General features: G+C 35.0%; 1 protein-coding gene across 1 annotated transcript in view; it reads left to right on the top strand.

Annotated features, from left to right (window-relative positions):
- Positions 1 to 12,100, top strand: part of NEB (nebulin) — a 263,307-nt gene that overhangs the window by 201,652 nt on the left and 49,555 nt on the right. The window contains exons 109-115 of the mRNA XM_049772977.1: positions 2,220 to 2,324; positions 2,471 to 2,575; positions 4,227 to 4,331; positions 5,994 to 6,098; positions 7,518 to 7,622; positions 10,684 to 10,788; positions 11,497 to 11,604. Coding sequence (XP_049628934.1) covers positions 2,220 to 2,324; positions 2,471 to 2,575; positions 4,227 to 4,331; positions 5,994 to 6,098; positions 7,518 to 7,622; positions 10,684 to 10,788; positions 11,497 to 11,604 — 738 coding nt within the window. The remainder of the gene's footprint in view (positions 1 to 2,219; positions 2,325 to 2,470; positions 2,576 to 4,226; positions 4,332 to 5,993; positions 6,099 to 7,517; positions 7,623 to 10,683; positions 10,789 to 11,496; positions 11,605 to 12,100) is intronic.

Here is a 12,100-nt window from a genome sequence, read left to right as displayed (position 1 = left end):
ATACTTTCATTTTCATGTCACATAATCAAAGACAAGACTGCTCTTAAATAGAAATAAGTTTTTCTGTGGTGAAGATAAGAAATCAGTCAACCCAGGACAAATGCCAGACTTTACCAGTTTTGTCTCAGAACCCGACTGCATTTAAATGCATGATATCCATTGCCAACAGCAGAATTCCTAGAGGATAGGACATACTGAAATTTTTAAAACTCAGCTCAAAACTCACAAAATCCTTTAATTAGCAAAACTGACCTAGAATTTAAGGTCTCAGAAAATGGCTATATCTATTCTTTAACAGAAATGTGGAAGGGAACAGCAAATTTGAACAATATCTCAATTTTGCAACTTTGTCCAAAATTACACTTGGATCTGAGAGGAGTCTGCTAGTCAAAAGTCTGTCACTTTTTTAAAATATAAATTGAGAAAATGAGACATTAGCCTCAAAGTCTCTCCTTTAGGAAAGCTTTAGTCCTCTTATAACGTCTCATTTCTTTTTCATTGCAAGGGTATCATTGAATATGAATTTGACCCAAATATATACTGCATTACAACTTTTGGGGGGGTGACTACACAGTAAAGTTAAACTGAGCAGCTCACTGTACATTTATTGAGCAGCCCCCCTATCTAAGACCCAGTGGTTTCAATATGGGTCACTCTAGGGGCTTGGGCGATAGTGCAATGGGTAGGGAGCTTGCCTGGCATATGGCTGACCTGGGTTCAATCCCAAGCAAACTATATGGTCCTCTGAGTCCTATTTCTGAACACAGAGCCCAAGTCAACCCTGAGCACCACCAGGTGTGACCCCTAAATAAACAAATATATTGGTAACTCTAATCTTTAAAATAATGCATTGTATCATTAATGGTAGGCACTATATTCAGTTCATCATCTGAGGTTATCCTCAGAAATAGCACTGTGATGTTATAGATTTATCCATTGGAAAAAATTTTAATTATCTTTATTTAAATACCATGATTACAAATATGATTATAGTTGTATGATTACAGTCATGTAAAAAACACCCCCCTTCACCAGTGCAACATTTTCACCACCAATTTCCCAGATCTCCCTCCTCCTCACCCCACCCACACCTGTACTCGAGACAGGCTTTCTACTTCGCTCATTCATTCATATTGTTATGATAGTTTTCAGTGTAGTTATTTCTCTAACTGCACTCATCACTCTACGTGGTGAACGTCATGTCATGAGCTGCACTTACCAGCCCTCATCTCTCTTGTCTCTGAGATACTGCTAAAAATGTCTTTCATTTTTCTTAAAACCCATAGATGAGTGAAACCATTTGAAAACAAATTTTAAAGTGAAAAATGTCATTATTTAATTCTGTGCTTTTCTGCTCATTCAACAAGACAAGATTTACTGAAAACTGAAAACAGATTGCTCAAAGCTTATGTGGATGAGTGAATCTTTGATAATACTCTTAGATTAAATATCAATCCATTGTCTTTTAAATACCTAAAAGAAATAACAATGACATAAAAATGTAGTAATGCTTCTTAGAGAAGGTATTTTAATACCAAGCATTGGAAGCTAAATCTTTCTCTTCTTTCTATGTACATTAGTATAACTTAGACTTATCAAGTTATATTAGCATAACTTAAACTCCCTTGCTTTTCCTCCCAAGTGAGTTTTTGCTTGTTTTCCAGTTAAACAAACTTTTTGTTTTTTGTTTTTATTGTTTTTATGTTTTTAATGCCACATTCAGTGGCATTTTTTATTGTTTTTATGTTTTTAATGCCACATTCAGTGGCATTCAGGGGTTACTCCTGGCTCTGCACTCAGAAATCACTCCTGGCCCACATGCAAGGCAAATGCCCTACTTGTTTTGCTATCGTTCCAACCCCTAAACTTTTTGTTTTAATTGATTTTAGATATACAGAAAAATGTCAAAGATAGTAAAGTTATGTTATGATATACCCTTTCCCTAGCTTCCCCTACTGTTATCATCTTTACACTGTAATATGGTAGATCTGTCACAGTTAATGAATCAATACTGATTCATTACTATTAACTATGCTTCATTCTGTATTCAGATTTTATTAGTTTTCTCCTCCTGAAGTTCCCTTCCAGGGTGTCAAATGAGATTTTTAATCTCTCCTTAGGACATTTAATCACTCATAAAGAGAAGAGAGAAAACGAAAAAAAAATGCTTAAAATTATTTAAGAGCCATTTATAATCCATGAACTTTTCTTTTTTTCAGCTACGCTACAAAGAAACGTTCCAAAAGACCAAGGGGAAATACCACACTGTGAAGGATGCTCTGGACATTGTTTACCATCGCAAAGTCACAGATGACATCAGTAAAGTATGTCCTTTTCTTTTCCCCTTTGGGGCTCAGCTACCCATTTTCGTGTTTAAGAACAGCTTCTTTTCTAAAAAATTATCTTGAGACATGTAGAAAATCTTTTCTACATTAACTTTAACTAATGCTTTCATATTTTTTACCCCTAGGTGAAATACAAGGAGAACTATATGAGTCAGTTGGGAATATGGAGGTCCATTCCTGATCGGCCTGAGCACTTCCATCATCGGGCAGTTACAGATGCAGTCAGTGATGTGAGTCTGAAATCTTCTATTTGGACATATAGTCACATCTGATTGAAGCATAGAAACTTAGTGAAGGGCCAGAGCACACTACAGCATACTACCCAGAGTATAGTGGGTAGAATGCTTGCCTCGCATGTGGCCAATCTACGTTCAATCCCCAGCATCCCATTTGGTTCCCAAGAAGACCCAGAGTAACCCTTAAGCAGTATCAGGTTTGAACCAAAACAAACAAACAAAAATAAAAAAAGAACAAACAAAAAAAATAACAGAGTGATCACTTGGATAAACTTGAGATTTTATTATGAATCACAAAATGTGTTACTAACTGGGTGAATTGTAACTTGGGAGAAAGTATGTTCAAACTTCCAAACCTAACCTTTTTGGTAAATGTATATTATTTTACACATCTGGAAGTGATATGCATCAACCAGAAAAGAGCCTACTTATGACCAAGTCAAAAGATAACTTCACAATAGCTTTAAGACATATTGTAATATTCACTTAGAAAAACATTTTAGTTATCTATATGCAGATACACCTGCCCAGCTAATGCTATACTAATGATCTAGGAAAGCATGCCTCTTACATTTGAATTACTTTAGTAGTATTCAAAATGAAAATTCCATATTCTATACAATTATAACTGTAAACTGAGTAATCAAAGTACATTTCTGGAAACCTGCAAATGTTTGTTTTAGAACCTAAGAAATAGCTGGATAGCTGAGTGCATGCTTTGTAATCAGTTAATCTAGGTTCCATCAGATTCCCTGAGCATCCTAAGCAAAGACCAGCAAGCACAGGTAACCCCTTAGAAATGTCAAATAATGTTCAAATACCAACTAACTAAATAAATAAGAAATGTCAAATAATGTTCAAATACCAACTAACTAAATAAATAATAAAACCATTGGTTTAAAATTTTTATTATTATCTCACATACCTCAGCCACTAGAGCCATATTTTACTTGTATCAATCCCAACTTATTGCTGTTTGAAAATATGTTCTTACAGTGTGGTAATAATATCCAGAAACAATCGAGATAAAGATCAGGAGGACCAGTCCATGGTAGGAAATGGTAGGAAGCTTGCCACAAAGAGCAGAGAGTAGACTAGAGGATGACAATGATAGTTGGAACTGATCACTCTGGACAAGAAGTGGGTGCTGAAAATGACATGCATGACGTTCCCTCATTAAAAATAGAACAGTGTCAGAAAACTACAGGAAAAAAAAAGAGAGTGAGAGAGAGAAGCAAAATGCCTGCCCCAGAGAAAAACAGGGGATGGGGGTAAGGAGGGGAATAGGGAACAATGGTGGTAGAAAGTTGCACTGGTGGTGTACATTCTATGACTGAAACCCAACTATAAATATTTTTATAATCATGTGCCTAAATAAATTAATTATATTTTTAAAAACACATAAAAAAGAAAATATGTCCTTAAATGTTTTCTTCAGGATCAAAGAGGTAGCAAAGTAGCTAGGGCATTTTCCTTGCATTTGGTTGATTCAGGTTCAATATTCTGCATTCCATAACATCCCCTGAATGTAGCCAGGAGAATTCTTTAGTGCAGAGCCAGGAGTAACCACTGAATACCACTGGTGTGGCCAAATCTCCTCTCTCTTTTCCCCTCCTGCAAATAATGGACCCTTTTTTTCTTCTAGGTAAAATATAAAGAAGATTTGACCTGGCTTAAAGGTATTGGTTGTTATGCTTATGATACCCCTGACTTCACTCTGGCTGAACAGAACAAGAAACTCTACAGCAAGGTATATCTACTCAAAGATATTGACTACATCTGTTCAGCAGACTCCAGTACCCATTCAGAAAATCTGTACTGACAAGTTCCCTTACTCCCTTTTTATATTTCCACTCCTAGTTTCATGTTAAACCTGTACTTGGGATAATACAGAATTGTTCAATATCCTTGGGAAAATTTTTTACTATTGACTTCATTGACCTAGATTTAATTATTTGAATTTGATGAGAGTTTCTCTCAATACAACTCTTCATGACTCTTCTAGAATTTCCTCCAGATAAATATGAAATTTTCCCTATTAAAGTTATATTGTACAACTATCTAGTGAAACTATTTAACCTGAAAATTTGATTGTGACTTGACAGAAAAACTTCATCATTTTGGCTACATTTTCCAATTTGCAAATTGAAGTTGTTGAATTTGCTCTAAAATAGAAAACAACAAACTCTTCTGATATGTGACAAGTAGAAAATATTTTAGGTTGGATATAAATCTCTGCTCATTCTATCTCATAGTAATTTTAATTGTTAAAATCCCTTAATACAGTTTAATATCAAAGGATTACATTCTTATTTCAGGGAAAATAGGTGGTAAGCCAGATAAATTATAGTACCTCTGTTTGGTTCCCCCCCTTTTTTTCAGTACCTCTGTTTTAATCTATACTGATTATATAACTAAGCACCTCAAAACTAAATTCAAATTAATGAAATGAATTAAATATTCTAGTGAAGGTTAAAATAACTTTACAGTGAAACAATTAATATAACAGGTATTTTTTCCCTATCTCCTGGCTATAAAAAATAGGTCTTTTAATGCAAACATTTTCTAGTATATGTATCTGAACTAGTTTTTTTAATATAATTTTTATTTTAATCGTAGTGGCTTACATATCGTTCACAGTAATATTCCAGGTACATATTTACATTGAATCAGGGGAATTCCCACCACCAAATTGTCCTCCCACATCTGCTCCCATCCTGCCTCCCATATCCTCCACTCTCCCCCCAAGGGGCTGCTAGAATGTGTGGTCCCTCTGTGTCTAGTCTATTACTTAATGGTCTTATAAGTGTTTGGTCTTATGCCTCCATTACTGCCCCCTCTAATTGGGAGGCTGGACTAGAAAGTTAAAGTTATGTGGTTTTGTTTGAGGAAGAGAAAAGTAATATAATGAGGTAAAAATCGACTATGCCAACTATGAGCAGAGTCATTCTAGAGGCTTTCATCCTTGGTTTGAGGGACGAAGGGGAAAAAAAGAAGGTGAAACACCACAACATCTGAATCAGTTTTTTTTTTTTTTTTTTTTTTTTTTTTTTTGGTTTTTGGGCCACACCCGGCGGTGCTCAGGGGTTACTCCTGGCTGTCTGCTCAGAAATAGCTCCTAGCAGGCACGGGGGCCCATATGGGACACCGGGATTCGAACCAACCACCTTTGGTCCTGGATCGGCTGCTTGCAAGGCAAACGCCGCTGTGCTATCTCTCCGGTCCCTGAATCAGTTTTTTTAAGGCATATAGATGGGTTATCTTATTGTTGCCTGGGAGACAAATATGGGCTCAGTAAATACTTGTAAGCTCTATAAATGAATAATCACAATTATATAATAAGGTAAATAGCAGTATTATTCTTAAAATAATCATAGTCTAATATCAAGTAACCATGTTCTCTTCTCTCTAGTATAAGTATAAAGAAGTATTTGAAAGGACAAAGTCAGATTTCAAGTATGTTCCTGACTGTCCAATCAACAAACATTTCAAGTATGCAACTCAATTGATGAATGAGGTATGTATGATCTGAGAGAATTTGTTCTATTCAGTTCTCTTCAGAAATCTCTAGGGTTATTTGATGTACACTCAGAACATAAAATGACAGGAAAGTCATTCTAAATGTTGATTCAGAATAAAGATTGAGATGGCTTTATAACGTCATCACCTGATAAGCTTTGAAGAAACATGAATCAAGTCATTGGCATAGAGCAGCATGGACCTTTGTGTGATCAATGAAGAATTTGGTTGACAACCATGATCTCCCCTTTTTGTGATAGTGTATACAGTTGGGAGACTCTGAAGTTCACGGCTACTTTAGTATCCTCTACCAAAGGATTAAAAGATCCACTCTTCCTTAGTTGTGAGTCAATCATTCAGATTGTCTTATTACCATTATTGATAAATTGGTACAGAGAAGGATCATTTTGCAAGTATCTTTTCCAGTCTTTCCTGAAACTGTATTAGCAATAATTTAAACATGGCTTTAATAAATAATAATAATAATAATAAACATGCTTAAAAAGCTGAAACAATCAAGTCATGAGTTATTTTGAATCATATTTAATTGCCTGCCTTTGAATTTTCCTAAGATATATTGCAACTAAAAAAGTGTTAGAAAATTAGTAAAAACATACTTGAAAATGAAAATATAGTCAATGTTATATTTACTTCCATTTGGACCTTTTGTTCTTGCCTTTTTTTAACATTTAATTTAGTTCATTTTCAGTAAATTTCCAGGTTGGATGAACTCTGAAGATACCATCAATTGCATCCTGGGAATGTAGCTGATAAATTTTGTTTCAAATTTTCTCTTCAGTTAAGAATTTCCAGGTCTCTTTTATATTCAAGTCATTGCACTATAAAACTATTAGAATTTTTTTCTTAAATACTTATCACTTCTGATAAGTGCTTTCTGATTTTCACAGACCTTAATAATAAATTTATAGTTCTTTTACTTTTTTGATTTTAGGGCCACTCCAGAAAGTGCTCAAGGGTTACTTCTGGCTTTGCACTCAGGAAATACTCCCGGTAGGGCTCAGGACCATACAGGATGCCCGTGATCAAACCAGGATTGACCTTTTGCAAGCCAAGTTCTTGCCCTACCTACTATACTATCTCTCAGTTCCATTATTTTAAAGTACAACGTAAGGTGTCATAAAATCTCACAGCATTAGTAGCATGATATGTGAAATAAAAAGTGGTTGAGCATGAAGTACCCGGATTTTGAAATCATCAATCAGATTTAACCCAACTCTCAGCCTTCTGCAAGCAATCTGAGATTTTCATCCTGAAGGCTTTGGGAGACCAGCATTAGGAATGTCTTTTTTGACTTTCTGGCGTTTCTATTTATGGGGAGTGGGGGTGGGGGAGAGTGGTATTTCTCTCTAACCTCCAAGTTGTGCAATTGCTATAATGTGATATGATGTTTGGGCAGAAAAAATACAGATCTGATTATGAGCAGCGGAAAGATAAATACCACCTGGTAGTTGATGAGCCTAGACATCTGCTGGCTAAGACGGCAGGCGACCAGCTCAGTGAGGTACTGTGATGGGGCTGGATGGACAACCAAGACAGGATTGCTCCAGTTTCTCACAAGATGTCGTACCGTCTGCTGCAAGATGTCATAGGTTATGCCTATGATATTGGGATGTTTTGTTTTAAAATATCTGTCTAGCCACCCAAAGAACCCAGGAGTTCTTTGAGTGTGCCAGTCCATGCTCTGTGTCCTCAGGTGTGCTGTGGTGAAGTCAAAAGAAAAAAGCAGGATCTTCCCCCTCTATTCTTCTACAATTAAATATTGTACTTGTATTTTGAAAATGGAGTTGCAAAAGTCAAACCAAAGTAACAAATTATTGGAAAAAAAGAAGACACAATTCATTGCCGTAGTTTTTTGCACCACTGATGTATTTTTTTCCTACAACACATTATTTATTGATATATTGTTTGGGGACCACACCTGACTATGTTCATGGGTTAATCCTGTCTCTAAACTCAGGAATTACTCCTGGAAGTAATTGGGGAACTATATGGGATGCTGGAGATCAAACTTAGGTTGACTGTGTGCAAGGCAAGCACCCTACCCATTGTACTATCTCTCCAGCCCAGTGCAATGCATTTTGATGAAAGATAAATAAGACTTCTTATTGTATTCACAAGGACCATGAATGGTCAATTGAACATATTGCAGTAATTCTACTGTCATTATAATGTACTTGATGTCTTCATGCCCAAGCATGCCTGAGCACATAAAGTATGTGTGCCTACATCTCTTCACTTAGAGGTGATTGGGATATAGGGACATGTTCTTTTTTGTCTTCATAAGTCTCTTTTGTGCTTCACTGCTCTTTGCATGAACAGAGAAAATATAAATCTAATGCCAAGATTCTTCTGAAAAAAGGATGTAATGAAATTCTTCGTCCAGATATGTTGACTGCTCTCTACAATACATACATGTGGAGCCAGGTAATGTCTAATGCGCTATGAAGAAGAGGTTTAGAAACCTTAGAAGCATTCATCAAAATAGCTTTCTTGATTTCTGTCTTTGTCCTTTACCCTGGTTGATATCACATAACACTTCATCAATATTCAGTCTTCATAAATGAATTCTGGATTAAGCCAAGGCTGGTGAGTCATATATTACCTGGAACATTTGGCACACCCAAAAAATGTTGATTTTTTTACAAACTTTATTGCCAAGTTGATGTAACATCTGTTTATATTTTTCAATATTTGCTTCCCAAGAGGTAGATTTTTTTGAGACTAAGGAAGTTAAGTAGATTCAACAGCACTTAAAAGATCAGAATATTCCATTCCCTAATACTGATGCCTTTAATTTCCCTATTGGGTATAAGGGCCTAGCTAGAACATCCAATATAAAATTTAATAAGGAAGACTATGTCTTCTCATTCCTTACTTAAATTACAATAAAATTACTTCATATTTTAAGTCAGAATATTTAATTTTCATGTAATTTGTTTATGTTCAATGATCATCACAACTTTGGGAGAGATGAAGATTCCAGTTGTTTTACTTCTTTTCTTTAATTACAATTTAGGTCAAATGACAACAGTAATGTAAAAATTTATAATATTAATGTCAGACCAGTTTCTAGCATATTCATATTCATGGCACCTCTTTTTTCTAAAAAAACTTTTCCCTCCCCCCTTAAAATTTTTTTATTTAAAAATATTTTAGTTACACATCATAATTTACAAAGTTGTTTATTATAGGTTTTAAGGTGACAGTGTTGCCACTTCTAGTACCACCAACCCAGGATCTTCCAGCTCTACCTCAGATTTTTTCTCAGCCTCCATCCTGACAGATACATTTTATTTTTCAGATTACAAAGTTAGTCATTATTAGGCTTTAGGAACTCAATATCTCTACACCAGTATCCACTTCCTTCTACCATCTAACAACCTAGATTTATAAAATATTTTTAAAAATAAATTTTAGGCACTATGGTTCATGGGCCTGTTATTAATATGATTTCCATGGCATTTCTTGAATTTGGTGGTATTTCATATCCATCCTCAATTTAATTAGCCAAATGTTTCTGATAACATTTCTGAGGGCTCACAGATGCACATACCATCTCCTTTCAGTCACATACCTGAGGGAAAATTAAGACAGCAAATAGTGACAAGTACTCATCTTCCAGGCACAATGTTCATAAAAGTTCATTGTCCATTGCTCACAATTTCTTTTTGTGGTGTCAGTAATCAAACCCTGAGTATCACATATGCTAGCCATGTACTGTACCATTGAGCCACATCTGTGGTCTCTAAACCAAAAAATTAAAAGTGTTGTGTTTTTTTTTTTTATCTTTTTTTAACACTTGTTTTTATCACTTCAGTTTGACAGCAGATCAACATGTGACATGAGGGGAATGAGGTCTCCCTATGAAATTCTTGTTTTTCTGACCTTTTCCTGTGTCCTGATATGATCATCAAATAGTTATGCATGAAGGCTTGTGTTTTATGTCTCTGTATGTTTTGAAATAGTTTATGTGCATGAAAAAAATGGTTACTTCATAATAAACAAAAAAAGAATGCAATGTAATTTTTATGGTAAAAAGCTATATATACCCATGTTTATGTCACATTTGTTATACTTTGGATATTAAAACATATCTTAAGAGCATATATGTTCAATATAACTTACAATTAGTGGATTCTTAAGTCTTGTAGTTAGAGAACAAAGTTAGAGAACAAAATCTAATCCTGACTCTGAGTTTCATTCTATATATGCTCTTATCTTATTCTCTTAAACTTGCCCCCAATCTTCATGAGTTTAAAATATAATGGAAATAGAATTTGCAATATTATATTATTCATCATTATTATACTTTGCTTATTCTACTACCAATTGCTAACAAATACAGATTTGTCAAACATATTTCATATAGCATATTTATATATGTTATGCATGAACATATCCTATGTATTTAACATAGGCTAACCAAATTTCCAATTAGAATTAAAGAAGGCATTACATTGCCCAACATCTGTGATTAACACAACAATCTCACAATTTGCTACAGGATTTCTTAAAGCTCTTTGTTCTGCTTCTTAGAATTAACTTGTTTTTCCACAATTTAGATCAAATACCGGAAAAAATATGAGAAAACAAAGAGCAAATTCACCTCAATTGTGGATACGCCAGAACACCTGCGTACTACAAAAGTCAACAAACAAATCAGTGATGTAAGTAAGAGACTGAATGGGTTTTCTTTTCTTTTTCTTTTTCTTCTTTCTTTCTTTCTTTCTTTCTTTCTTTCTTTCTTTCTTTCTTTCTTTCTTTCTTTCTTTCTTTCTTTCTTTCTTTCTTCCTTCCTTCCTTCCTTCCTTCCTTCCTTCCTTCCTTCCTTCCTTCCTTCCTTCCTTCCTTCCTTCCTTCCTTCCTTCCTTCCTTCCTTCCTTCCTTCCTTCCTTCCTTCCTTCCTTTCTTTCTTTCTTTCTTTCTAATTTCTTTCTTTCTTTCTCTCTTTCTTCCTTTCTTTCTCTCTCTTTCTTTCTTCCTTTTTTTTTGAGTTAAAGGATGTTTATTGCAGCTGTTTATAATTTTTTTAATTTTTATTTAAGCACACACTTGGGGCATTTGCAAATGTGGAGGGACATTTTAGGTGATCACAAAGTCAGAATAATGCTACTATCATTTAGTGGAAACAAAACAAGGACATTGGATGTCCTGAATGCTCAAGACTTCCTTTCATAGAAACCACTCAAATTTGATGAACACACTAGTTAAGAGGTATTAGATCTTCAGTAGAATGCATAAAAGTTCCTGTTGAAGTTATCGAATTGTCTTTTTATACTTAAACAACAAAACCAAAAAATACTTTGCATTTATATTTTCACATTGTAAATGTATCCACTGAACACAGTATTATTTTGCCTTTTTATCTCCTTCAGATACTTTACAAGTTGGAGTACAACAAAGCCAAACCCAGAGGTTATACTACCATCCATGACACACCCATGTTGCTGCATGTCCGAAAGGTCAAAGATGAAGTCAGTGATGTGAGTACAGAGAGACTTTGCAGTTCTCTCATCTTGGTCACTTTCTAATGTGATGTAACAAATCCTGATTCACTAATCTATTCCTGTGAAACAACTTCTAAAGATTTAGGGCTTATCACAATTACCTATTTTGGGTCATGATTCTGGAAGTTGACAGACCATGAGCCACTCAGTGTTAGTGTGCTTGTGTCATTGGCAGAACACAGAATCTGGAAGGCTGAAACATGAACATCAGGAGGCTCAGTCACATGGCTAGCTATAGCCTCCATGTGTTATGGCTCAGCTATTGAATAGACAGGACCTCTTTTTGTGGCCTTTCTATGTGGTTTGACCTGTCACAGCAGAGTAGCTGGATTCTAACAAAACAGTGAAGTGCTTACTCTTTGAAGTAACATAGTCACTTTTTTGTATTTTGCTGGGCACTATGCACACTCATCCTCGAATTTGAAAAGATAGCTGCCACTTTTGTAAAAAAAATTGGCAACATCATACTTCA

This window comes from Suncus etruscus, chromosome 5, assembly GCF_024139225.1.
Source record: "Suncus etruscus isolate mSunEtr1 chromosome 5, mSunEtr1.pri.cur, whole genome shotgun sequence".
Classification (NCBI taxonomy): domain Eukaryota; kingdom Metazoa; phylum Chordata; class Mammalia; order Eulipotyphla; family Soricidae; genus Suncus; species Suncus etruscus.
This window is presented reverse-complemented; position numbering and strand designations above follow the sequence as displayed.